The sequence below is a fragment of the Drosophila miranda genome, chromosome 4, assembly GCF_003369915.1.
Source record: "Drosophila miranda strain MSH22 chromosome 4, D.miranda_PacBio2.1, whole genome shotgun sequence".
Classification (NCBI taxonomy): domain Eukaryota; kingdom Metazoa; phylum Arthropoda; class Insecta; order Diptera; family Drosophilidae; genus Drosophila; species Drosophila miranda.
In genome coordinates, this window is record NC_046677.1 from 24,715,130 (window position 1) to 24,737,326 (window position 22,197).

A 22,197-nucleotide genomic window follows, 5' to 3' on the forward strand; every position below is an offset into this window, starting at 1 on the left:
GACCGTCAAATTTATCAATCGATTGTCGACAAAGCGACGGCAAATTTTTGTTGTCTCTTATTTTAAGTTAAAAGTTTTTGTCTATATTAACTATATATTAAGCTATTTACTCGTATTCATAATCATGAGCGATGTCCTGAAGAGCTCCCAAGAGCGCTCCCGCAAACGACGGCTACTTCTGGCCCAAACTGTAAGCTAAAATTAACTTGAAAAAAATGCACTATAAATTACATTTTTTATGTACATACATATGTGCCCGCCCCGACCCCTACAGCTTGGTTTGTCCAGTGTGGATGAGTTGAAGAAGGTCCTGGGCAATTCAGAGGACACCAACAGCAGCCGTCAGCTCAGCGCCGGCGGTCAACGTGATGAGGAGGATGGAGGCGCTTCCTCATCAAAAAATGCCCCCAGCGAAACTATTTATAGGGACTCATCCACATTTCTAAAGGGCACACAATCCTCCAATCCGCACAATGACTACTGCCAGCATTTTGTGGACACGGGCCAAAGGCCGCAGAACTTTATACGCGACGTTGGGCTGAAAGATCGCTTCGAGGAATACCCGAAACTGAGGGAATTGATTAAACTAAAGGACAAGCTCATCCAGGATACGGCCTCGGCTCCGATGTACTTGAAGGCGGACCTAAAGACACTGGATGTAAAGTCATTGGGTGCCAAATTTGATGTGATCCTTATTGAGCCGCCGCTAGAAGAATATGCACGGGCAGCGCCTGCTGTGGCCACTGTTGGTGGTGCACCGCGTGTCTTCTGGAATTGGGATGAAATACTCAGTAAGTGAAAAGAGTGTAGAAACCATAAGTGGTCTTTGGTAAATGTTTTCCTCTTGCAGATTTGGATGTGGGTGAAATCGCCGCTCATCGTTCGTTTGTCTTTCTCTGGTGTGGCTCTTCCGAAGGCCTGGACATGGGGCGTAATTGCCTGAAGAAATGGGGCTTTCGCCGGTGCGAGGACATCTGCTGGATACGCACAAACATCAGCAAGCCCGGACATTCCAAGCAACTGGAGCCGAAGGCCGTCTTTCAACGCACCAAGGAACACTGCCTGATGGGCATCAAGGGCACTGTACGACGCTCCACCGATGGGGATTTTATCCATGCCAATGTCGACATAGATCTGATTATATCCGAGGAAGAGGAATTTGGCAGTTTCGAGAAGCCCATCGAGATCTTTCACATCATCGAGCACTTTTGTCTGGGCCGCAGGCGTTTGCATGTGTTTGGTAGGGATTCGAGCATCAGGCCGGGCTGGCTTACGGTGGGACCGGAACTAACAAACTCCAATTTCAATGCGGAAACGTATCAAACTTACTTTGCCGAGGCCCCAGCCACCGGTTGCACCAGTCGCATTGAGCTCTTGCGGCCCAAGAGTCCGCCGCCGAATAGCAAGGTGTTGCGTGGTCGTGGACGCGGTTTTCCACGTGGCCGTGGCAGACCAAGATAGTAGCAAAGACAGTAGGAGTCGCTAAATTACTCAAATTGCATGTATTTCTAGTTTTTAAGATCTAAAATTAAAGACTAATGCTGCTGCAGACTGTGGTGGTTGTTCAGATGCCTCATATAAACGTCTAATTCGTCTTCGCTGGAGGATGCTCCGTCTGGCTTGTCCACTGGCTGCTCCACCTCTTCATCGCTGGGCTCGAAATACGCATCTTCCTCGTCTCGTTCGATTAGTTTTAGATCATCTAACGTAGAATCATCGTCCACTGCTGTGTAATCAAAGTCTTTATCCTCGCCGCTGAGAAAGCGTTCTTTCATCATGCTTAAGAACTCGTTGCGCAGCAGTTCACGCTCCCCAGGATTGTAGTATTCCGGAGTGGAGATTTTGGTTACTTTTAGTGTAGTTGGAGGCACCACGTTTTGACTGGTGGAGCAGGCAATAGGGGCATCTTCTTCGAATTCACCCCATTGACGGCGGCAAGCGGCAGGCACTTGAAAATCCTCACACACAACTGGCGGGAGCTCCTCTTCCTCCTCCTCTTCTGGGGATGCATGAACCTCGGATATCTGTGGCTCAGCTCGAGCCTCAGATGTCCTGCGACTGCTGGAACAAGCCACCACAGGTTCTTCATCTTCCTGCCGCTCCTGTGGCTTTTGTTCCTCCTCTTCCATGGCTGTCTGCAGCTGTGTTCCCTCCAGCAATTCATCGCGTTGCTTCTTCTCCAGCGTGTGCATTAGTATGCCCGAGAAGCTGGTGTTCCTCACATCATAGCTGTCCCTCGCCTTCTTTTCTTGCTCCGTGAGGTATTGGCCCACCAATTCCTGATAGAGATCCGGTGCCCGCTGCATCATCTCGTGCTCGCTGAAGTATTCCCCTTTCTGTAAGAGCTGTTGCAAGGCCTGATAGCGTCGATTCTTTACACAGACGGTGCGAGTGTTCAGCTTTCGTTTGAAGTCCTCCAGGAGCAGGCACATCTCCTCAAGGTTTTCCTCCGCTTTAATGGGCTCCCGAATGGCCAGGGACTGGAAACTGCTCAATTGGCTGGCATTCAGGAAGCTGCCAAAGCGTATGAGAAAGTTCTCGCGGTTCTTCTCGAATGATTCTTGGGCGATTTGCTGCTTTTCGACGAAGGGCAGTTCCGGATCATCGATTTGCTGCGACTTGAAGATGATCTTGTCATTTTCAGCCAGTGATTTGAATATGTCCATGAGTTGGCTGGGCAAGGAGGCTATCTGGGCGCCAGTGCCATTGCCCTGAGCCCCAGAATCGTCCACTCCATCGCCTGTGGTCATATTTATTGCACAAATAATTGTAAACAAATGCTGCTTCTTTCTACTGCCAATTGCCATTCACAGGGATATTCCAATTCCGCCTCAAGTTGGCAGCACGCCAATAAAAATATAGCGGCCTGTATTTTTACGATGGTTCCTTCCCCCTAGTTGCTTTTATCAGCTCACCCCGCGCTTTGTTTAACAACGATTAGTGGTGCAAATATGCAATACGGTGATGACTAATTATCAGAACGGCGCCAAAGCGTACAACTAAGCGGAAACCACCGTCCGTTCAATCAGAATGTTGGATATTGATTGGAAGAGTTTCTCATGGAATTGGACAGAATTCTGTCCAACGGGTCTGAAACCGTTTGCTAACGATACAAACGATCTGCTGCCCTGCTTCCAGAAGATATTGCTCCAGCTGCCCATCTATTATATATTTGCGGCCATATCCGCCTACAATTTCGGCAATCAGACGCGACAAGTCGTACGGAATAAGACGCAACTCCGGCTATTGTCATGCCGCACAATACTCAGCATTGTGCTGGCACTGCTACCCGTAGCCAAGATATTTGTATTCCATCGCGAGGGCATTCCACTCTATGCGGTCGACACTCTGGTGGTTGCCACCGAATGCATTATGTGGGTGGTACACAGCGGTAAGAGGGAGGAGGAGCAGCTGCTATTTGTGATCGTTTTGACCGCAGCATTTCTTTTTTTGCATCTGTAGGTTTCCTGCTGACGGCTCGACACTCTGGCGACATTAGTCATCGCGGCACTCTCCTCACCAATGTTTTCTGGCTGACGATTGTTGTTTTGGATGGCGTCTGGCTGCGCACCAGTCGGCATTTCGACTGGTGGCCCTGGAGCCTGGCCACTCTACTATGTGATCTTCTCTATGGGGCCACGCTGCTGCCCACGGGCTCAGCAGTGTACTCCAGTCAGCCACGTGGCGGTGCGAGCAGAGAGGATGAAGCCTTGCTCTCCAATCGCTATACTTACTTTCATTTCGACATGAATGAAGCTCACTTGGGGCATGCCCAGGATGAGGCCAACTGGGCGTCGCGTTTCCTCTTCCATTGGGTGCATCCTCTGATTGCCAAAGGAGTGGCCGGAAAGCTGCGAAAGATTGAGGATCTCTTTGATCTCCCGGATGCCTTGAATATCACGCGATTGAGCGAGCGCCTGCACCTGGCACTCTCGCAGTCCCAGAGCCTCTGGCGTGCCCTGCACAAGTGCTTTGGTTTGGAGTTTTACCTCATTGGACTCCTGCGACTTGTGGCCGATTTGAGTGGCTTTGCGGGTCCCCTGCTGCTGGGCGGACTCCTTCGGCAGGGCCAGGACACGGACTCGAATTCGTCGCAGGCCTACTACTATGCTCTGGGGCTGTTTGGCAGCACTCTGCTGTCCGCCTTGTGCTCCACACACTTTGATTGGCGTATGGCCATGGTGTCGATGAAGATGCGGGTGGGCGTGGTCAACAGTATCTACCGGAAGGCGCTGGAGGCCCGTGGCATCAAGGGAAGCAAGCCGGATATGCTGAATCTAATGTCCACGGACACAGATCGCATTGTAAACTCTTGCATTAGCTTTCACTTCTTCTGGAGCATACCCTTCAAGCTGTTTACGACACTGTATCTACTGTATCTGCAGCTGGGCGCCGCCTTCCTGGCGGGTGTGCTCTTTGCCGCCATGCTGATACCTATTAATCGCTGGCTGGCCAAACGGATTGGCATCTATTCGAGTGGCCTGATGACGGCCAAGGATGCCAGGCTGTCGGCCACCACAGAGACCATGCAAGGAGCAAAACAGATCAAAATCAATGCCTGGGAGGATATATTTATCACGAAGATACGTGGGCTAAGGCAGGAGGAACTGAGATTTCTATCGAAGCGGAAGTATCTGGATGCCATGTGCGTGTATTTCTGGGCTACGACACCGGTGTTGATGTGCCTGCTCACCTTCGGTGTGTCTGTCCTGATGGGCAATAAACTGGTGGCCTCGACGACCTACACGAGTGTGGCGCTGCTTTATATGCTCATTGGACCACTAAATGCCTTTCCCTGGGTCCTCAATGGTCTCATCGAGGCTTGGGTATCAATCCGACGCGTGCAACAGCTGATGGACGTACCCAATTTGGATTATTCCAGCTACTACAATCCCATAATGCGTGGAAGCGGCGGGGAGAACACTTCTCTAAATGCACCCAAGACCAGTGTGCTGCAGATGAAGGGCGCCACGTTCACCCACGACAGCCAGGAGGGAGAAGCACCCACTGTTGCCATACCCTTTCGCCTTAAGGACATTAATGTGGACTTCAAAGCGGGACAGCTCATTTGCATCGAGGGACCTATTGGTGGGGGCAAGAGCACCTTCCTCTCGGCCATTGTGGCCGGTCTCCAATGCACCGATGGCGAGGTCTGTGTCCAGGAGCTAACCACTGGCTTTGGCTATGTACCACAGTCGCCTTGGCTGCAGCGTGGCACCATACGCGACAACATCGTGTGGGGCGCCCATTTCGACGAGCAATGGTACAAGAGTGTGCTCTACGCCTGCGCCCTGGAGGAGGATCTGCAGATCTTGGGCGGGGATCTTGTTGGCGTGGGCGAGAATGGTAGAACTTTGTCCGGAGGCCAACGTGCCCGAGTTGCTTTGGCCAGAGCCGTTTATCAGGATAAGAAAAGTGAGAGGGCTTAGAGCCAGGCTCTGGTTCTCTTCTGTTTTTGTTTGCTAATCCTTTTTTGATTTCAGTTTATCTGCTGGATGATGTACTCTCCTCGCTGGATGCCCATGTGGCCAGGCACATTATCAAGCATTGTATACTCCGTTTGCTGAAGCACAAGACCCGGATTGTGGTCACGCGTAGTGTGCCCCTGTTCTTCCATGCCAATCAGATACTGCAGGTGAAGGATGGCCAGCTGGGACCCAGTGAATACATGACACAAAGCATTGATCTCAGCGAAGAGGATGTGGACGAAGACGATGCGGATCAGCCAGTGCGTCGCCGTTCCGTGGAGATATCCAATCAGGATGACAATCGGAGCGTAGACAGTCTGCTGATCGAGGAATCCCGGGAATTTGGGCATCTATCGAGCAATGTTTTTGCCTGCTATTGGCGTGCCGTCACCTCACCCTTGGCCTTCGCCGTTCTGTTTTTTGTGCTGCTCATGCAGATGACCAGGAATCTGAGTGATGCCTGGCTGGCGCATTGGGTCACAGAGACCACACTGGATCCCCATTCGAATGACACATCGCTGGAGCATCTGTTGGGTAACGACTCGGCATCGGGTCATACCACTGGCTTCTATCTGGGCATCTTCACGGCCATTGCGGTGACCAATTCTTTGGCCACGCTGGCCAGGGCCTTCATCTTTGCCTATGCTGGCATCAAGGCGGCTATTTTCATGCACGAACAGCTCCTCAAGAAAGTCATGTTTGTGAGTATCTGCTCGAGAGGGAGCACTATTGCGTATTCTAATTGTTATTCTCCCTTAGGCCAAGTTCAACTTTTTCGACATTACCTCCGTGGGACGCATCCTGAATCGTTTCTCCTCCGATACGAACACTGTGGACGATTCGCTCCCTTTTATACTCAACATTCTGTTGGCACAATTGGCCGGACTGGTGGGTGCCCTCTGTGTCTGTCTGTACGCCATGCCCTGGCTGGGTCTGGTCATCATTCCGATGGTACCAATCTACCTCAATCTGCAGCAACGCTATCGCCATGCCTCGCGGGATATTAAGCGTTTGTCGAGCAATGCCATGTCCCCGCTTTACACACACTTTACGGAGACGCTGCAGGGTTTGACAACGATCAGGAGCATGAGGGCAAGTCCTCGCTTTCAGAGGGACTTCCAGGTGAAGCTGGAGGAGAGTATCAAGGCGCAATTGACGCAGTCAGCGGCTCAACAGTGGCTGGCCCTGCGTATGCAGTTGCTCGGCACGCTACTGGTGGGTGGTGCGGGTCTCCTAGCCGCCATTACAGCCTCGCATGCAACGAATCCCGGTCTGGTTGGGCTGTGTATCTCCTATGCTCTCTCGATTACGGGACAGCTGGGGGATCTGCTGCATGCAGTGGCCGAAACGGAGCAGGAACTGGTTGCCGTCGAACGTGTGGATCAGTATCTGCAGTTGGAGGGCGAACAGAATGCCTTGGGCAGTGCAGATCCTCCATTTGGCTGGCCCACACAGGGCGTCCTCCGCTTTCAGGAGGTTCAATTGAGCTACAGGGAGCATCTGATACCGGCCCTGCGTGGCATCAGCTTCGATACGGAGGCGTTCGAGCGCATTGGCATTGTGGGGCGCACTGGTGCGGGCAAGACGTCTGTTCTGGCTGCCCTGCTGCGTGTGGCACCGCTCTCCCAGGGAGAGATACGACTGGATCAGGTGAATCTAAAGACTTTGCCGTTGAGTGTACTTCGGGAGAGAATAGGAGTCATCACCCAAGAGCCTTTCCTCTTCGAAGGTGCGTCCAAAATATTGGCAACATTTTATAATTTCTAATGAATCTTTTTCTTGTTTCCAGGAACTGTGAGGGAAAATCTGGACCCCCGTCATGGCTTCTATGACTCGGAGATCTGGCATGCCGTCAAAAACTCGGCGGCGGCTACGCTGTTGGTGCAACAGCTGGGAGGCCTGGATGGTCGCGTAGAGCAGTGCGGCAATAATTTATCTGCTGGACAGCGGCAGCTTCTATGTCTCGCTCGAGCATTGCTGAAGAACGCCAAAGTTGTGTGCATCGATGAGGGCACCTCCAATTTGGACGATGAATCCGATCTGTGCATGCAGCAGGCGCTACGCAATGCCTTCAAGAGCTGCACTTTGCTGTTTATAGCCCATCGGTTGCGTGGCCTGCAGGCCATGGATCGCATTATTGTCCTAGACGATGGTAGGATCTGTGAGGAGGGCAAACCGCAGGAGTTGGCCCATAATACAGCGACCATATTCCATGGCATGTTAGTGGCCCAGGACATCAGTCTCGAGGATTTTACTAGGCTGGATTAGGACACACGAAAAACGATTGTGAGGATACTAGCTAATGTTAGGTATCCTTGTAAATATGTCGATACTACTTGTACAATTCTCGATTGTATTATTTTTTTAGTTAATATTTAATTTGTTTTAAACGATTCACCATGAATCACCATAATCCAACGAGTTCCGATTGCAAATATAACAATATTTTGTTTTTAGTTTTATTTCTAAATTTATTTAAGCCAAATATCAATTTAACAATTTTAATTATATTTAAATTATATTTGTAGTCAAAAAAGCCAAAAAAAGGTAAAAATTGTAAGCGAGTTCCCCTTAAAAAACAATCCTATTTTGCTTTGTCTTATTTCTGCATTTATTTAATCAAAAAATGAATTTGATTTTTGTATGGGACTTTCCCTATGAATCCTTTATCCAAACCATTTGGCAATACAAATAATAATTGTATGCATTTACTTTGTTTCTTGTTTTATTTCTAAATTTTATTTAAGCCAAATATTAATTTAACAATTTTAATTTATATTAAAGAAGCCAAAAAACAAAAAACCTACAGATTATATAGTTGGTGTTATACAAAAAATGTTATTGCGCTTTAATTTTAGTTTCAGTTTGTGTTGTAAGTGTTTAAAGTTGTTTTTTTTTAAAGTTTGTTACAAGACCGGTCGGTAAATCAAAGAAAAGCGCGGTGGATCGCGTACAGTCACGCCCTCGTGACGCGACATGGTGATCCTTATATTGATCCAGGAATAGCGAGTCTCTGTGTTAGTTTTTTCAGCTTATGACTGATTCGTTTCAATGGCTCTCTTTTGGACTGTTTGGCCCAACAATTTAAAAGAATTTTTCGAACCTTTAAATTGAAATTAATTCTGAAAGAAATATTTAAAGAGGGTCTGCACGAATGGTTGCGCGAGAGCAGAATTCACGCGATCCACCTCGATATTCTTTGGTTTAACGGTCTTTGGACGCGTGTCTTAGTATAATTAAAATATATATTTTTCAATACATTTCATAATTTTACCCTTAGTGTAAACGCGTGTTTTAATTGAAAAACTATAACGTTGACAAGCAATATAAAAGAGTGAAAATTTTCAGTATACATTTGGGCATGCTTTAAAGAAATTTTGTTGCTTTTAAATTTTGAATTAATTAACTTAAATAACTGTGCAATTTTAATTTACTTTTTTCAAATAAAAAACCACAAACCACACAAACTAAATTAAAATAAAATAATATAAACTAAGCTTAACTAAAATTCCTAACTTTCAACGGCGCTTTGGTTTTTCCCCGCTCCCACTTACAATATCACGTAGTTGAAGACCTTCTCGCCTGGTATGCCAATAATATGATCATGTTCATGCGGCTGATGCGGTGGCTTGGACAACATTTCGAACACAGATGACTCGTACGAGTCGACATAGTTGCTAAGCCCTTTGTTGATATATACCTATTTAAATACGAAATATATTAGCAAAATATATTGGCAGAAAGTGCGAGAATTGTTAGAGATAGTATCGACTGAAATGTTAAAAATTAAAAGTGAAGATTCTGGAGCTGAAAAGTCTGGGGTCTGGTCTGGTTAAGTGTGTTATATGAGAATTAGTGCCCAAATGCGACCAGTGATTAGTACATTAGTCCATATATAAGGGCCAAAAACTCATACTGATACCTTGGGATACCGCGTAACATATTGTTTTGTTTCTCTTCCTGGAGCAGCAGAAAATCAGAAATAACACTCAAATGGAAATACTACAAATACGATTTGAATTGGATTGTAGTGCAAGTGTTACAGTATTCTTCTGGGTATAGTAGGAGCTTACTAGTACCTTCAGATAACAACGGGCCACAAATACAATACGTCGTAGATCATGCACAGCCTGATAGGTATGATGATACACTCCGCTCTCGCAATTGAGTATAATCTCTCTTAGATCAATGAAATCACCGTGACACTGTCGAAAAAAATGTGGATACTACAAAAGAATAACAATATTTGAATTTAATATTAAACGGAACGCTATTTTTGTTTTTATGACGCCAAATACTCACATAGTTTAGAATAAACTGCTTTTGAAAGAAATGCGCCACGTTCTTAAGTTCCAGGACGCGCTCCTTTAGCTCGATTAGATCACGTGTGACCTCGGTGTTGATGGGACTGTAGAGATTCATAAAGTGCTTAATATTTAGCATACTGTCGGTCGCCACATAGGGTCCCAGGCGCAGCATTGAGGCATATGGTTCAAGATCCAGCATCAGCTGATTATGGACTTTGGTGTTCTTATCGAAATACTGTGGTTCCAATTCTTTCACCGCTACTTCATCTACTTTATCGTGACTTTTCTTTATAGTCTCCGGATTAGTCATTGGCCCTGCTTCCGGAGAAGGATAAAGTTCCTGATTAGCATTTTCCTCCCACGGTGTGTCTGCAACATCATTTCCCATCGCACAGGTCTCTAGTTCAGGTGTCGATGGTAGACTCGAAGGACTAGGACCATAGCAGGGCACATAAGGATCGATTTCCAGCAGGGGATTGGGCTTGGCGTTTTCTGTATCATCCGCATTTTTTAGGTTGGCCGGTGCAGCATCCTTCACAGCCGAACGAAGATCTGGCATTGGCTTTGAGGGCAGATTAGCATTGTCAGTCATCCTATAATAAATGGGCAAAGCATTGCCCATAGCAATGAAATGAGGAGCGTTTTCAGGAATGGTCCTTTGCTTGCGCATAGTTTCAGCCGAATCCTGCATGGCTTTGGGCTTGGCCACGGCCACCGTTATATTGGACTTTCCCTGCAGATGTGGCATTGGCGTAAATCCTGGTGGCATGCGCATCAAAAATGCTGACGTGGTTGGTTTTGTTTCCGTCTTTTGTTCCTTCTGCGGCGGCTGATAGGTGCCAGCCTTCAAATAAGTTCCATTCGCATCGACATGGCACTGCGTATCCTCAGAGTTTTCGACCATCGTGTACATATCAATGAGATTCTGATAGCTCTTAGGTTTGTTAATCGGAGCAGCTGCCTCGGCTCCTGCCTCAGCCCCCTGCTCAACAGTGGGGGGTTTATCCAGGCGAGGTGTACAGTTGGCACTGCCATAGTGGGACGGTGAATCCCCGCTCTGAAAACGCCCTCGATTGCTATTCGAAGGGCTATGTCGGCTTCGATTGCCATTGGGAGGACTATGACGGCTTCGAGAGCTATGTCTGCCACCATCAGTGGGGCTATGACCGCCACGATTTCCACCAGGAGGACTATTATCGTCGCCGCCGCCGCCGCCGCCATTACCGCTATATGCATTCTTTGGACGCGCACCCGCATCGAGGATAACAATGCTTTGAATGACCATATCAATCATTGGTATGGTGGCCAATTGCCAGGTATTAAAGACCTGCATAAAGCCCATTGGCAATATATCAATGATTTTCTTAATGCCATCCGTATCGTTGTATAGATAGCTCTTCAGTATGGTCCAAGCACTCATGATGCGTGTAAATAAGAAGATGAAATCCTTTACAGCCCAGGCAATCCCCTGAGAATTAATGTTGGCCAGCACACCATCCACACGCAACAGATCCTGCTTGAGGCGGACACACAAAGTGTCGATATTCTTGAAGCACGGACGAGTGCTGTGAGTATTGGCCACAGCTTCAGATATATTGCTGCCATGGATAGCCAATCGAATGATGTCCGACATATGCTTATCCGGTAGCTTCATCTCCGAGTTACGACGTTCGCCCTGGGCATCGACCAGTTTATTTATAAAGTTCGCAGCCCAACGTACCATCGAAATGAAGGTCGATGATGCTTCAGGGCTATAGATATATGGAAAGACACACCAACGACAAAACATTAATGGACCGAAGATACTCCACCACTCTACGTACTTTTCGGAGTCCATGGAAAAGTTCTGAGGCATTTCCTTGGATCCAGCAGGCTTTTCCAAGTCCATGTTCGACTGAGTGGCTGCATCTGTGCACATGATGGGTGTCGTTTGGGTCTGGGAAGCTATATAATACGTCGACGGTGGTGACGAGCTGGAATCGGACGAATAGGTCCCATAGCTCTCTTGTGTGGTGGGGCCGCTGAATCCGGACGGATAGGGGCAAGGTCGTTGCTCTGGATGACAAAAATACCGCCCACTCGAAGAGGCTGCCGCTGGATGAAGAAAGGAACATTAAAATTTAAAAAAAAGGAGAAAACACACATCATACCTGCATTGACACACCCATTGACACAATAATAACCGACTGGCGGTGGCCCCCTAACTGTCGGCCTAAAGGCGAATTGACTCGAGTACGCATCGTATGCCACGGGTGGCCGTGCCGGTGCCGCAACATGGGTACCAAAAGGACCCGGACTATTTACGAACACGGTTGGCTGTATATGTTGGGTAATGAACTCCCTCTGCGAGAATTGCTCCTGCACAAACACCTCGTTGCCATTGCGATGATGATACAGGGACTGCTGGTGCAGCGACTGCGTGGTCATCGTAGGGCATCGTACGTAAATGGTGTTCATATTTATTCTCGTTCGATAATTGACATTAATTGAAACTAAAATATCTAAAACAAGACAAGAAAAGCAAACCAAAAGCTTCACAAAAGTCGGATAGCAGAAAAAGAAAGGTGACGTCAGCAGAAAATAGAAACAAATTTCAAGATGGCGGAGTAAGGTTGTAGGGTTTGATTAAAGGTTATGAAGGTCCAGCACAAAAATCAAACTGCAAAAAAAAAATTATATGGCCCGACATTGTAGCTTTTTGTAAGAAAATCAAGTTAGTGGCCGTAAAAAGATTTGCGGAATACGAAATGCCACTAGAACAGCATGCAGCAAAAACAGAAGAATCCAACAATATAATAATTTACGTCCAGCATGCAAAAAACAAGACTTTAATTGAAAAAAAAAAAAAAAACATGCACACCACACAAAAATGGAGTACGCCATGTGCACATGGATTTGTTAAAATGTTCATATTAAAAATAAAGTTTAATCTCTCACTTGAATGGAATAAATCGTGCCTAAAATGCGTACCTTAACCAATAGCAAGAGCTATTGGCCAATAGCACCTCACCCTTGGCCTTCGCCGTTCTGTTTTTTGTGCTGCTCATGCAGATGACCAGGAATCTGAGTGATGCCTGGCTGGCGCATTGGGTCACAGAGACCACACTGGATCCCCATTCGAATGACACATCGCTGGAGCATCTGTTGGGTAACGACTCGGCATCGGGTCATACCACTGGCTTCTATCTGGGCATCTTCACGGCCATTGCGGTGACCAATTCTTTGGCCACGCTGGCCAGGGCCTTCATCTTTGCCTATGCTGGCATCAAGGCGGCTATTTTCATGCACGAACAGCTCCTCAAGAAAGTCATGTTTGTGAGTATCTGCTCGAGAGGGAGCACTATTGCGTATTCTAATTGGTATTCTCCCTTAGGCCAAGTTCAACTTTTTCGACATTACCTCCGTGGGACGCATCCTGAATCGTTTCTCCTCCGATACGAACACTGTGGACGATTCGCTCCCTTTTATACTCAACATTCTGTTGGCACAATTGGCCGGACTGGTGGGTGCCCTCTGAGTCAGTCTGTATGCCATGCCCTGGCTGGGTCTGGTCATCATTCCGATGGTACCAATCTACCTCAATCTGCAGCAACGCTATCGCCATGCCTCGCGGGATATTAAGCGTTTGTCGAGCAATGCCATGTCCCCGCTTTACACACACTTTACGGAGACGCTGCAGGGTTTGACAACGATCAGGAGCATGAGGGCAAGTCCTCGCTTTCAGAGGGACTTCCAGGTGAAGCTGGAGGAGAGTATCAAGGCGCAATTGACGCAGTCAGCGGCTCAACAGTGGCTGGCCCTGCGTATGCAGTTGCTCGGCACGCTGCTGGTGGGTGGTGCGGGTCTCCTAGCCGCCATTACAGCCTCGCATGCAACGAATCCCGGTCTGGTTGGGCTGTGTATCTCCTATGCTCTCTCGATTACGGGACAGCTGGGGGATCTGCTGCATGCAGTGGCCGAAACGGAGCAGGAACTGGTTGCCGTCGAACGTGTGGATCAGTATCTGCAGTTGGAGGGCGAACAGAATGCCTTGGGCAGTGCAGATCCTCCATTTGACTGGCCCACACAGGGCGTCCTCCGCTTTCAGGAGGTTCAATTGAGCTACAGGGAGCATCTGATACCGGCCCTGCGTGGCATCAGCTTCGATACGGAGGCGTTCGAGCGCATTGGCATTGTGGGGCGCACTGGTGCGGGCAAGACGTCTGTTCTGGCTGCCCTGCTGCGTGTGGCACCGCTCTCCCAGGGAGAGATACGACTGGATCAGGTGAATCTAAAGACTTTGCCGTTGAGTGTACTTCGGGAGAGAATAGGAGTCATCACCCAAGAGCCTTTCCTCTTCGAAGGTGCGTCCAAAATATTGGCAACATTTTATAATTTCTAATGAATCTTTTTCTTGTTTCCAGGAACTGTGCGGGAAAATCTGGACCCCCGTCATGGCTTCTATGACTCGGAGATCTGGCATGCCGTCAAAAACTCGGCGGCGGCTACGCTGTTGGTGCAACAGCTGGGAGGCCTGGATGGTCGCGTAGAGCAGTGCGGCAATAATTTATCTGCTGGACAGCGGCAGCTTCTATGTCTCGCTCGAGCATTGCTGAAGAACGCCAAAGTTGTGTGCATCGATGACGGCACCTCCAATTTGGACGATGAATCCGATCTGTGCATGCAGCAGGCGCTACGCAATGCCTTCAAGAGCTGCACTTTGCTGTTTATAGCCCATCGGTTGCGTGGCCTGCAGGCCATGGATCGCATTATTGTCCTAGACGATGGTAGGATCTGTGAGGAGGGCAAACCGCAGGAGTTGGCCCATAATACAGCGACCATTTTCCATGGCATGTTAGTGGCCCAGGACATCAGTCCCGAGGATTTTACTAGGCTGGATTAGGACACACGAAAAACGATTGTGAGGATACTAGCTAATGTTAGGTATCCTTGTAAATATGTCGATACTACTTGTACAATTCTCGATTGTATTATTTTTTTAGTTAATATTTAATTTGTTTTAAACGATTCACCATGAATCACCATAATCCAACGAGTTCCGATTGCAAATATAACAATATTTTGTTTTTAGTTTTATTTCTAAATTTATTTAAGCCAAATATCAATTTAACAATTTTAATTATATTTAAATTATATTTGTAGTCAAAAAAGCCAAAAAAAAGGTAAAAATTGTAAGCGAGTTCCCCTTAAAAAACAATCCTATTTTGCTTTGTCTTATTTCTGCATTTATTTAATCAAAAAATGAATTTGATTTTTGTATGGGACTTTCCCTATGAATCCTTTATCCAAACCATTTGGCAATACAAATAATAATTGTATGCATTTACTTTGTTTCTTGTTTTATTTCTAAATTTTATTTAAGCCAAATATTAATTTAACAATTTTAATTTATATTAAAGAAGCCAAAAAACAAAAAACCTACAGATTATATAGTTGGTGTTATACAAAAAATGTTATTGCGCTTTAATTTTAGTTTCAGTTTGTGTTTTAAGTGTTTAAAGTTGTTTTTTTTTAAAGTTTGTTAAAAGACCGGTCGGTAAATCAAAGAAAAGCGCGGTGGATCGCGTACAGTCACGCCCTCGTGACGCGACATGTTGATCCTTATATTGATCCAGGAATAGCGAGTCTCTGTGTTAGTTTTTTCAGCTTATGACTGATTCGTTTCAATGGCTCTCTTTTGGACTGTTTGGCCCAACAATTTAAAAGAATTTTTCGAACCTTTAAATTGAAATATATTCTGAAAGAAATATTTAAAGAGGGTCTGCACGAATAGTTGCGCGAGTGCAGAATTCACGCGATCCACCTCGATATTCTTTGGTTTAACGGTCTTTGGACGCATGTCTTAGTATAATTAATATATATTTTTCTATACATTTTATAATTTTACCCTTAGTGTAAACGCGTGTTTTAATTGAAAAACTATAACGTTGACAAGCAATATAAAAGAGTGAAAATTTTCAGTATACATTTGGGCATGCTTTAAAGAAATTTTGTTGCTTTTAAATTTTGAATTAATTAACTTAAATAACTGTGCAATTTTAATTTACTTTTTTCAAATAAAAAACCACAAACCACACAAACTAAATTAAAATAAAATAATATAAACTAAGCTTAACTAAAATTCATAACTTTCAACGGCGCTTTGGTTTTTCCCCGCTCCCACTTACAATATCACGTAGTTGAAGACCTTCTCGCCTGGTATGCCAATAATATGATCATGTTCATGCGGCTGATGCGGTGGCTTGGACAACATTTCGAACACAGATGACTCGTACGAGTCGACATAGTTGCTAAGCCTTTTGTTGATATATACCTATTTAAATACGAAATATATTAGCAAAATATATTGGCAGAAAGTGCGAGAATTGTTAGAGATAGTATCGACTGAAATGTTAAAAATTAAAAGTGAAGATTCTGGAGCTGAAAAGTCTGTGGTCTGGTTAAGTGTGTTATATGAGAATTAGTGCCCAAATGCGACAAGTGATTAGTACATTAGTCCATATATAAGGGCCAAAAACTCATACTGATACCTTGGGATACCGCGTAACATATTGTTTTGTTTCTCTTCCTGGAGCAGCAGAAAATCAGAAATAACACTCAAATGGAAATACTACAAATACGATTTGAATTGGATTGTAGTGCAAGTGTTACAGTATTCTTCTGGGTATAGTAGGATCTTACTAGTACCTTCAGATAACAACGGGCCACAAATACAATACGTCGTAGATCATGCACAGCCTGATAGGTATGATGATATATTCCGCTCTCGCAATTGAGTATAATCTCTCTTAGATCAATGAAATCACCGTGACACTGTCGAAAAAAATGTGGATACTACAAAAGAATAACAATATTTGAATTTAATATTAAACGGAACGGAATATTTTTTTTTTTTTATGACGCCAAATACTCACATAGTTCAGAATAAACTGCTTTTGAAAGAAATGCGCCACGTTCTTAAGTTCCAGGACGCGCTCCTTTAGCTCGATTAGATTACGTGTGACCTCGGTGTTGATGGGACTGTAGAGATTCATAAAGTGCTTAATATTTAGCATACTGTCGGTCGCCACATAGGGTCCCAGGCGCAGCATTGAGGCATATGGTTCAAGATCCAGCATCAGCTGATTATGGACTTTGGTGTTCTTATCGAAATACTGTGGTTCCAATTCTTTCACCGCTACTTCATCTACTTTATCGTGACTTTTCTTTATAGTCTCCGGATTAGTCATTGGCCCTGCTTCCGGAGAAGGATAAAGTTCCTGATTAGCATTTTCCTCCCACGGTGTGTCTGCAACATCATTTCCCATCGCACAGGTCTCTAGTTCAGGTGTCGATGGTAGACTCGAAGGACTAGGACCATAGCAGGGCACATAAGGATCGATTTCCAGCAGGGGATTGGGCTTGGCGTTTTCTGTATCATCCGCATTTTTTAGGTTGGCCGGTGCAGCATCCTTCACAGCCGAACGAAGATCTGGCATTGGCTTTGAGGGCAGATTAGCATTGTCAGTCATCCTATAATAAATGGGCAAAGCATTGCCCATAGCAATGAAATGAGGAGCGTTTTCAGGAATGGTCCTTTGCTTGCGCATAGTTTCAGCCGAATCCTGCATGGCTTTGGGCTTGGCCACGGCCACCGTTATATTGGACTTTCCCTGCAGATGTGGCATTGGCGTAAATCCTGGTGGCATGCGCATCAAAAATGCTGACGTGGTTGGTTTTGTTTCCGTCTTTTGTTCCTTCTGCGGCGGCTGATAGGTGCCAGCCTTCAAATAAGTTCCATTCGCATCGACATGGCACTGCGTATCCTCAGAGTTTTCGACCATCGTGTACATATCAATGAGATTCTGATAGCTCTTAGGTTTGTTAATCGGAGCAGCTGCCTCGGCTCCTGCCTCAGCCCCCTGCTCAACAGTGGGGGGTTTATCCAGGCGAGGTGTACAGTTGGCACTGCCATAGTGGGACGGTGAATCCCCGCTCTGAAAACGCCCTCGATTGCTATTCGAAGGGCTATGTCGGCTTCGATTGCCATTGGGAGGACTATGACGGCTTCGAGAGCTATGTCTGCCACCATCAGTGGGGCTATGACCGCCACGATTTCCACCAGGAGGACTATTATCGTCGCCGCCGCCGCCGCCGCCATTACCGCTATATGCATTCTTTGGACGCGCACCCGCATCGAGGATAACAATGCTTTGAATGACCATATCAATCATTGGTATGGTGGCCAATTGCCAGGTATTAAAGACCTGCATAAAGCCCATTGGCAATATATCAATGATTTTCTTAATGCCATCCGTATCGTTGTATAGATAGCTCTTCAGTATGGTCCAAGCACTCATGATGCGTGTAAATAAGAAGATGAAATCCTTTACAGCCCAGGCAATCCCCTGAGAATTAATGTTGGCCAGCACACCATCCACACGCAACAGATCCTGCTTGAGGCGGACACACAAAGTGTCGATATTCTTGAAGCACGGACGAGTGCTGTGGGTATTGGCCACAGCTTCAGATATATTGCTGCCATGGATAGCCAATCGAATGATGTCCGACATATGCTTATCCGGTAGCTTCATCTCCGAGTTACGACGTTCGCCCTGGGCATCGACCAGTTTATTTTTAAAGTTCGCAGCCCAACGTACCATCGAAATGAAGGTCGATGATGCTTCAGGGCTATAGATATATGGAAAGACACACCAACGACAAAACATTAATGGACCGAAGATACTCCACCACTCTACGTACTTTTCGGAGTCCATGGAAAAGTTCTGAGGCATTTCCTTGGATCCAGCAAGCTTTTCCAAGTCCATGTTCGACTGAGTGGCTGCATCTGTGCACATGATGGGTGTCGTTTGGGTCTGGGAAGCTATATAATACGTCGACGGTGGTGACGAGCTGGAATCGGACGAATAGGTCCCATAGCTCTCTTGTGTGGTGGGGCCGCTGAATCCGGACGGATAGGGGCAAGGTCGTTGCTCTGGATGACAAAAATACCGCCCACTCGAAGAGGCTGCCACTGGATGAAGAAAGGAACATTAAAATTTAAAAAAAAGGAGAAAACACACATCATACCTGCATTGACACACCCATTGACACAATAATAACCGACTGGCGGTGGCCCCCTAACTGTCGGCCTAAAGGCGAATTGACTCGAGTACGCATCGTATGCCACGGGTGGCCGTGCCGGTGCCGCAACATGGGTACCAAAAGGACCCGGACTATTTACGAACACGGTTGGCTGTATATGTTGGGTAATGAACTCCCTCTGCGAGAATTGCTCCTGCACAAACACCTCGTTGCCATTGCGATGATGATACAGGGACTGCTGGTGCAGCGACTGCGTGGTCATCGTAGGGCATCGTACGTAAATGGTGTTCATATTTATTCTCGTTCGATAATTGACATTAATTGAAATTAAAATATCTAAAACAAGACAAGAAAAGCAAACCAAAAGCTTCACAAAAGTCGGATAGCAGAAAAAGAAAGGTGACGTCAGCAGAAAATAGAAACAAATTTCAAGATGGCGGAGTAAGGTTGTAGGGTTTGATTAAAGGTTATGAAGGTCCAGCACAAAAATCAAACTGCAAAAAAAAAATTATATGGCCCGACATTGTAGCTTTTTGTAAGAAAATCAAGTTAGTGGCCGTAAAAAGATTTGCGGAATACGAAATGCCACTAGAACAGCATGCAGCAAAAACAGAAGAATCCAACAATATAATAATTTACGTCCAGCATGCAAAAAACAAGACTTTAATTGAAAAAAAAAAAAAAAAACATGCACACCACACAAAAATGGAGTACACCATGTGCACATGGATTTGTTAAAATGTTCATATTAAAAATAAAGTTTAATCTCTCACTTGAATGGAATAAATCGTGCCTAAAATGCGTGCCTTAACCAATAGCAAGAGCTATTGGCCAATAGCACCTCACCCTTGGCCTTCGCCGTTCTGTTTTTTGTGCTGCTCATGCAGATGACCAGGAATCTGAGTGATGCCTGGCTGGCGCATTGGGTCACAGAGACCACACTGGATCCCCATTCGAATGACACATCGCTGGAGCATCTGTTGGGTAACGACTCGGCATCGGGTCATACCACTGGCTTCTATCTGGGCATCTTCACGGCCATTGCGGTGACCAATTCTTTGGCCACGCTGGCCAGGGCCTTCATCTTTGCCTATGCTGGCATCAAGGCGGCTATTTTCATGCACGAACAGCTCCTCAAGAAAGTCATGTTTGTGAGTATCTGCTCGAGAGGGAGCACTATTGCGTATTCTAATTGGTATTCTCCCTTAGGCCAAGTTCAACTTTTTCGACATTACCTCCGTGGGACGCATCCTGAATCGTTTCTCCTCCGATACGAACACTGTGGACGATTCGCTCCCTTTTATACTCAACATTCTGTTGGCACAATTGGCCGGACTGGTGGGTGCCCTCTGAGTCAGTCTGTATGCCATGCCCTGGCTGGGTCTGGTCATCATTCCGATGGTACCAATCTACCTCAATCTGCAGCAACGCTATCGCCATGCCTCGCGGGATATTAAGCGTTTGTCGAGCAATGCCATGTCCCCGCTTTACACACACTTTACGGAGACGCTGCAGGGTTTGACAACGATCAGGAGCATGAGGGCAGGTCCTCGCTTTCAGAGGGACTTCCAGGTGAAGCTGGAGGAGAGTATCAAGGCGCAATTGACGCAGTCAGCGGCTCAACAGTGGCTGGCCCTGCGTATGCAGTTGCTCGGCACGCTACTGGTGGGTGGTGCGGGTCTCCTAGCCGCCATTACAGCCTCGCATGCAACGAATCCCGGTCTGGTTGGGCTGTGTATCTCCTATGCTCTCTCGATTACGGGACAGCTGGGGGATCTGCTGCATGCAGTGGCCGAAACGGAGCAGGAACTGGTTGCCGTCGAACGTGTGGATCAGTATCTGCAGTTGGAGGGCGAACAGAATGCCTTGGGCAGTGCAGATCCTCCATTTGGCTGGCCCACACAGGGCGTCCTCCGCTTTCAGGAGGTTCAATTGAGCTACAGGGAGCATCTGATACCGGCCCTGCGTGGCATCAGCTTCGATACGGAGGCGTTCGAGCGCATTGGCATTGTGGGGCGCACTGGTGCGGGCAAGACGTCTGTTCTGGCTGCCCTGCTGCGTGTGGCACCGCTCTCCCAGGGAGAGATACGACTGGATCAGGTGAATCTAAAGACTTTGCCGTTGAGTGTACTTCGGGAGAGAATAGGAGTCATCACCCAAGAGCCTTTCCTCTTCGAAGGTGCGTCCAAAATATTGGCAACATTTTATAATTTCTAATGAATCTTTTTCTTGTTTCCAGGAACTGTGCGGGAAAATCTGGACCCCCGTCATGGCTTCTATGACTCGGAGATCTGGCATGCCGTCAAAAACTCGGCGGCGGCTACGCTGTTGGTGCAACAGCTGGGAGGCCTGGATGGTCGCGTAGAGCAGTGCGGCAATAATTTATCTGCTGGACAGCGGCAGCTTCTATGTCTCGCTCGAGCATTGCTGAAGAACGCCAAAGTTGTGTGCATCGATGACGGCACCTCCAATTTGGACGATGAATCCGATCTGTGCATGCAGCAGGCGCTACGCAATGCCTTCAAGAGCTGCACTTTGCTGTTTATAGCCCATCGGTTGCGTGGCCTGCAGGCCATGGATCGCATTATTGTCCTAGACGATGGTAGGATCTGTGAGGAGGGCAAACCGCAGGAGTTGGCCCATAATACAGCGACCATTTTCCATGGCATGTTAGTGGCCCAGGACATCAGTCCCGAGGATTTTACTAGGCTGGATTAGGACACACGAAAAACGATTGTGAGGATACTAGCTAATGTTAGGTATCCTTGTAAATATGTCGATACTACTTGTACAATTCTCGATTGTATTATTTTTTTAGTTAATATTTAATTTGTTTTAAGCGATTCACCATGAATCACCATAATCCAACGAGTTCCGATTGCAAATATAACAATATTTTGTTTTTAGTTTTATTTCTAAATTTATTTAAGCCAAATATCAATTTAACAATTTTAATTATATTTAAATTATATTTGTAGTCAAAAAAGCCAAAAAAAAGGTAAAAATTTTAAGCGAGTTCCCCTTAAAAAACAATCCTCTTTTGCTTTGTCTTATTTCTGCATTTATTTAATCAAAAAATGAATTTGATTTTTGTATGGGACTTTCCCTATGAATCCTTTATCCAAACCATTTGGCAATACAAATAATAATTGTATGCATTTACTTTGTTTCTTGTTTTATTTCTAAATTTTATTTAAGCCAAATATTAATTTAACAATTTTAATTTATATTAAAGAAGCCAAAAAACAAAAAACCTACAGATTATGTAGTTGGTGTTATACAAAAAATGTTATTGCGCTTTAATTTTAGTTTCAGTTTGTGTTTTAAGTGTTTAAAGT

General features: G+C 46.1%; 8 protein-coding genes across 12 annotated transcripts; 5 read left to right on the forward strand and 3 right to left on the reverse strand.

The window, feature by feature from the left end:
* The first annotated feature begins 24 nt into the window (after positions 1–24).
* LOC108161777 (N6-adenosine-methyltransferase non-catalytic subunit) lies at positions 25–1,576 on the forward strand. The gene is made up of 3 exons (XM_017296117.2): positions 25–190; positions 275–791; positions 851–1,576. Exons 1-3 carry the CDS (start codon positions 125–127, stop codon positions 1,459–1,461), a joined length of 1,194 nt encoding a protein of 397 aa, XP_017151606.1. The 5' UTR covers positions 25–124; the 3' UTR covers positions 1,462–1,576.
* Positions 1,484–2,788, reverse strand: LOC108161780 (coiled-coil domain-containing protein 97). Its single transcript, XM_017296121.2, has one exon. It carries the CDS (start codon positions 2,748–2,750, stop codon positions 1,536–1,538), a length of 1,215 nt encoding a protein of 404 aa, XP_017151610.1. The 5' UTR covers positions 2,751–2,788; the 3' UTR covers positions 1,484–1,535.
* Positions 2,789–2,864: 76 nt separating this feature from the next.
* On the forward strand, positions 2,865–8,127 carry LOC108161775 (multidrug resistance-associated protein 7). The gene is made up of 5 exons (XM_017296114.2): positions 2,865–3,391; positions 3,463–5,415; positions 5,484–6,169; positions 6,228–7,197; positions 7,258–8,127. Exons 1-5 carry the CDS (start codon positions 3,031–3,033, stop codon positions 7,734–7,736), a joined length of 4,449 nt encoding a protein of 1,482 aa, XP_017151603.2. The 5' UTR covers positions 2,865–3,030; the 3' UTR covers positions 7,737–8,127.
* Positions 8,128–8,347: 220 nt separating this feature from the next.
* On the reverse strand, positions 8,348–12,265 carry LOC117189088 (protein mitoshell-like). 2 transcript variants are annotated; one of them, XM_033394062.1, is made up of 6 exons: positions 11,926–12,265; positions 11,599–11,869; positions 9,771–11,526; positions 9,548–9,694; positions 9,391–9,470; positions 8,348–9,168 (listed from the first exon to the last, which is right to left on the reverse strand). In XM_033394062.1, exons 1-6 carry the CDS (start codon positions 12,230–12,232, stop codon positions 9,027–9,029), a joined length of 2,703 nt encoding a protein of 900 aa, XP_033249953.1. In that variant the 5' UTR covers positions 12,233–12,265; the 3' UTR covers positions 8,348–9,026. The 2 variants fall into 2 exon arrangements, with proteins under 2 accessions (XP_033249953.1, XP_033249954.1); XM_033394063.1 differs by lacking the exon at positions 9,391–9,470 and having other exon boundaries at positions 11,926–12,264.
* Positions 12,266–12,783: 518 nt separating this feature from the next.
* Positions 12,784–13,317, forward strand: LOC117189091 (ABC transporter C family member 13-like). Its single transcript, XM_033394074.1, has 2 exons — positions 12,784–13,090; positions 13,149–13,317. Exons 1-2 carry the CDS (start codon positions 12,821–12,823, stop codon positions 13,290–13,292), a joined length of 414 nt encoding a protein of 137 aa, XP_033249965.1. The 5' UTR covers positions 12,784–12,820; the 3' UTR covers positions 13,293–13,317.
* LOC117189090 (multidrug resistance-associated protein 7-like) lies at positions 13,291–14,903 on the forward strand. Its single transcript, XM_033394073.1, has 2 exons — positions 13,291–14,118; positions 14,179–14,903. The coding sequence occupies exons 1-2, from the start codon at positions 13,308–13,310 to the stop codon at positions 14,655–14,657; spliced, it is 1,290 nt and encodes a 429-aa protein (XP_033249964.1). The 5' UTR covers positions 13,291–13,307; the 3' UTR covers positions 14,658–14,903.
* Positions 14,904–15,289: 386 nt separating this feature from the next.
* Positions 15,290–19,343, reverse strand: LOC117189086 (protein mitoshell-like). Of its 4 annotated transcripts, XM_033394059.1 has the most exons (6): positions 18,845–19,342; positions 18,518–18,788; positions 16,690–18,445; positions 16,463–16,609; positions 16,306–16,385; positions 15,290–16,088 (listed from the first exon to the last, which is right to left on the reverse strand). In XM_033394059.1, the coding sequence occupies exons 1-6, from the start codon at positions 19,149–19,151 to the stop codon at positions 15,947–15,949; spliced, it is 2,703 nt and encodes a 900-aa protein (XP_033249950.1). In that variant the 5' UTR covers positions 19,152–19,342; the 3' UTR covers positions 15,290–15,946. The 4 variants fall into 4 exon arrangements, with proteins under 4 accessions (XP_033249950.1, XP_033249948.1, XP_033249947.1 ...); XM_033394057.1 differs by having other exon boundaries at positions 16,690–18,782; positions 18,845–19,343; XM_033394056.1 differs by having other exon boundaries at positions 16,690–18,788; positions 18,845–19,343.
* Positions 19,344–19,547: 204 nt separating this feature from the next.
* Positions 19,548–21,819, forward strand: LOC117188739 (multidrug resistance-associated protein 7-like). The gene is given in 4 exon segments (XM_033393026.1): positions 19,548–19,592; positions 19,678–20,010; positions 20,069–21,038; positions 21,099–21,819. Coding segments are annotated over 4 exon segments (1,827 nt in total). The 3' UTR covers positions 21,578–21,819.
* The last annotated feature ends 378 nt before the right edge of the window (positions 21,820–22,197 follow it).

What these genes read in the sequence shown, in the direction of transcription:
- LOC108161777 (XM_017296117.2), top strand. Translation starts at nt 125, where the DNA reads ATGAGCGATGTCCTGAAGAGCTCCCAAGAGCGCTCCCGCAAACGACGG. An exon ending in GGCTACTTCTGGCCCAAACT is followed by an intron (nt 191 to 274) that starts GTAAGCTAAAAT and finishes CGACCCCTACAG; the next exon opens with CTTGGTTTGTCCAGTGTGGA. An exon ending in GAATTGGGATGAAATACTCA is followed by an intron (nt 792 to 850) that starts GTAAGTGAAAAG and finishes TTCCTCTTGCAG; the next exon opens with ATTTGGATGTGGGTGAAATC.
- LOC108161780 (XM_017296121.2), bottom strand. Translation starts at nt 2,750, where the DNA reads ATGACCACAGGCGATGGAGTGGACGATTCTGGGGCTCAGGGCAATGGC.
- LOC108161775 (XM_017296114.2), top strand. Translation starts at nt 3,031, where the DNA reads ATGTTGGATATTGATTGGAAGAGTTTCTCATGGAATTGGACAGAATTC. An exon ending in CGTTTATCAGGATAAGAAAA is followed by an intron (nt 5,416 to 5,483) that starts GTGAGAGGGCTT and finishes TTTTGATTTCAG; the next exon opens with TTTATCTGCTGGATGATGTA. An exon ending in AGAGCCTTTCCTCTTCGAAG is followed by an intron (nt 7,198 to 7,257) that starts GTGCGTCCAAAA and finishes TCTTGTTTCCAG; the next exon opens with GAACTGTGAGGGAAAATCTG.
- LOC117189088 (XM_033394062.1), bottom strand. Translation starts at nt 12,232, where the DNA reads ATGAACACCATTTACGTACGATGCCCTACGATGACCACGCAGTCGCTG. An exon ending in AGCAGTTTATTCTAAACTAT is followed by an intron (nt 9,695 to 9,770) that starts GTGAGTATTTGG and finishes ATTCTTTTGTAG; the next exon opens with TATCCACATTTTTTTCGACA. An exon ending in TGGCCCGTTGTTATCTGAAG is followed by an intron (nt 9,471 to 9,547) that starts GTACTAGTAAGC and finishes TCGTATTTGTAG; the next exon opens with TATTTCCATTTGAGTGTTAT.
- LOC117189091 (XM_033394074.1), top strand. Translation starts at nt 12,821, where the DNA reads ATGCAGATGACCAGGAATCTGAGTGATGCCTGGCTGGCGCATTGGGTC. An exon ending in TCCTCAAGAAAGTCATGTTT is followed by an intron (nt 13,091 to 13,148) that starts GTGAGTATCTGC and finishes ATTCTCCCTTAG; the next exon opens with GCCAAGTTCAACTTTTTCGA.
- LOC117189090 (XM_033394073.1), top strand. Translation starts at nt 13,308, where the DNA reads ATGCCCTGGCTGGGTCTGGTCATCATTCCGATGGTACCAATCTACCTC. An exon ending in AGAGCCTTTCCTCTTCGAAG is followed by an intron (nt 14,119 to 14,178) that starts GTGCGTCCAAAA and finishes TCTTGTTTCCAG; the next exon opens with GAACTGTGCGGGAAAATCTG.
- LOC117189086 (XM_033394056.1), bottom strand. Translation starts at nt 19,151, where the DNA reads ATGAACACCATTTACGTACGATGCCCTACGATGACCACGCAGTCGCTG. An exon ending in AGCAGTTTATTCTGAACTAT is followed by an intron (nt 16,610 to 16,689) that starts GTGAGTATTTGG and finishes ATTCTTTTGTAG; the next exon opens with TATCCACATTTTTTTCGACA. An exon ending in TGGCCCGTTGTTATCTGAAG is followed by an intron (nt 16,386 to 16,462) that starts GTACTAGTAAGA and finishes TCGTATTTGTAG; the next exon opens with TATTTCCATTTGAGTGTTAT.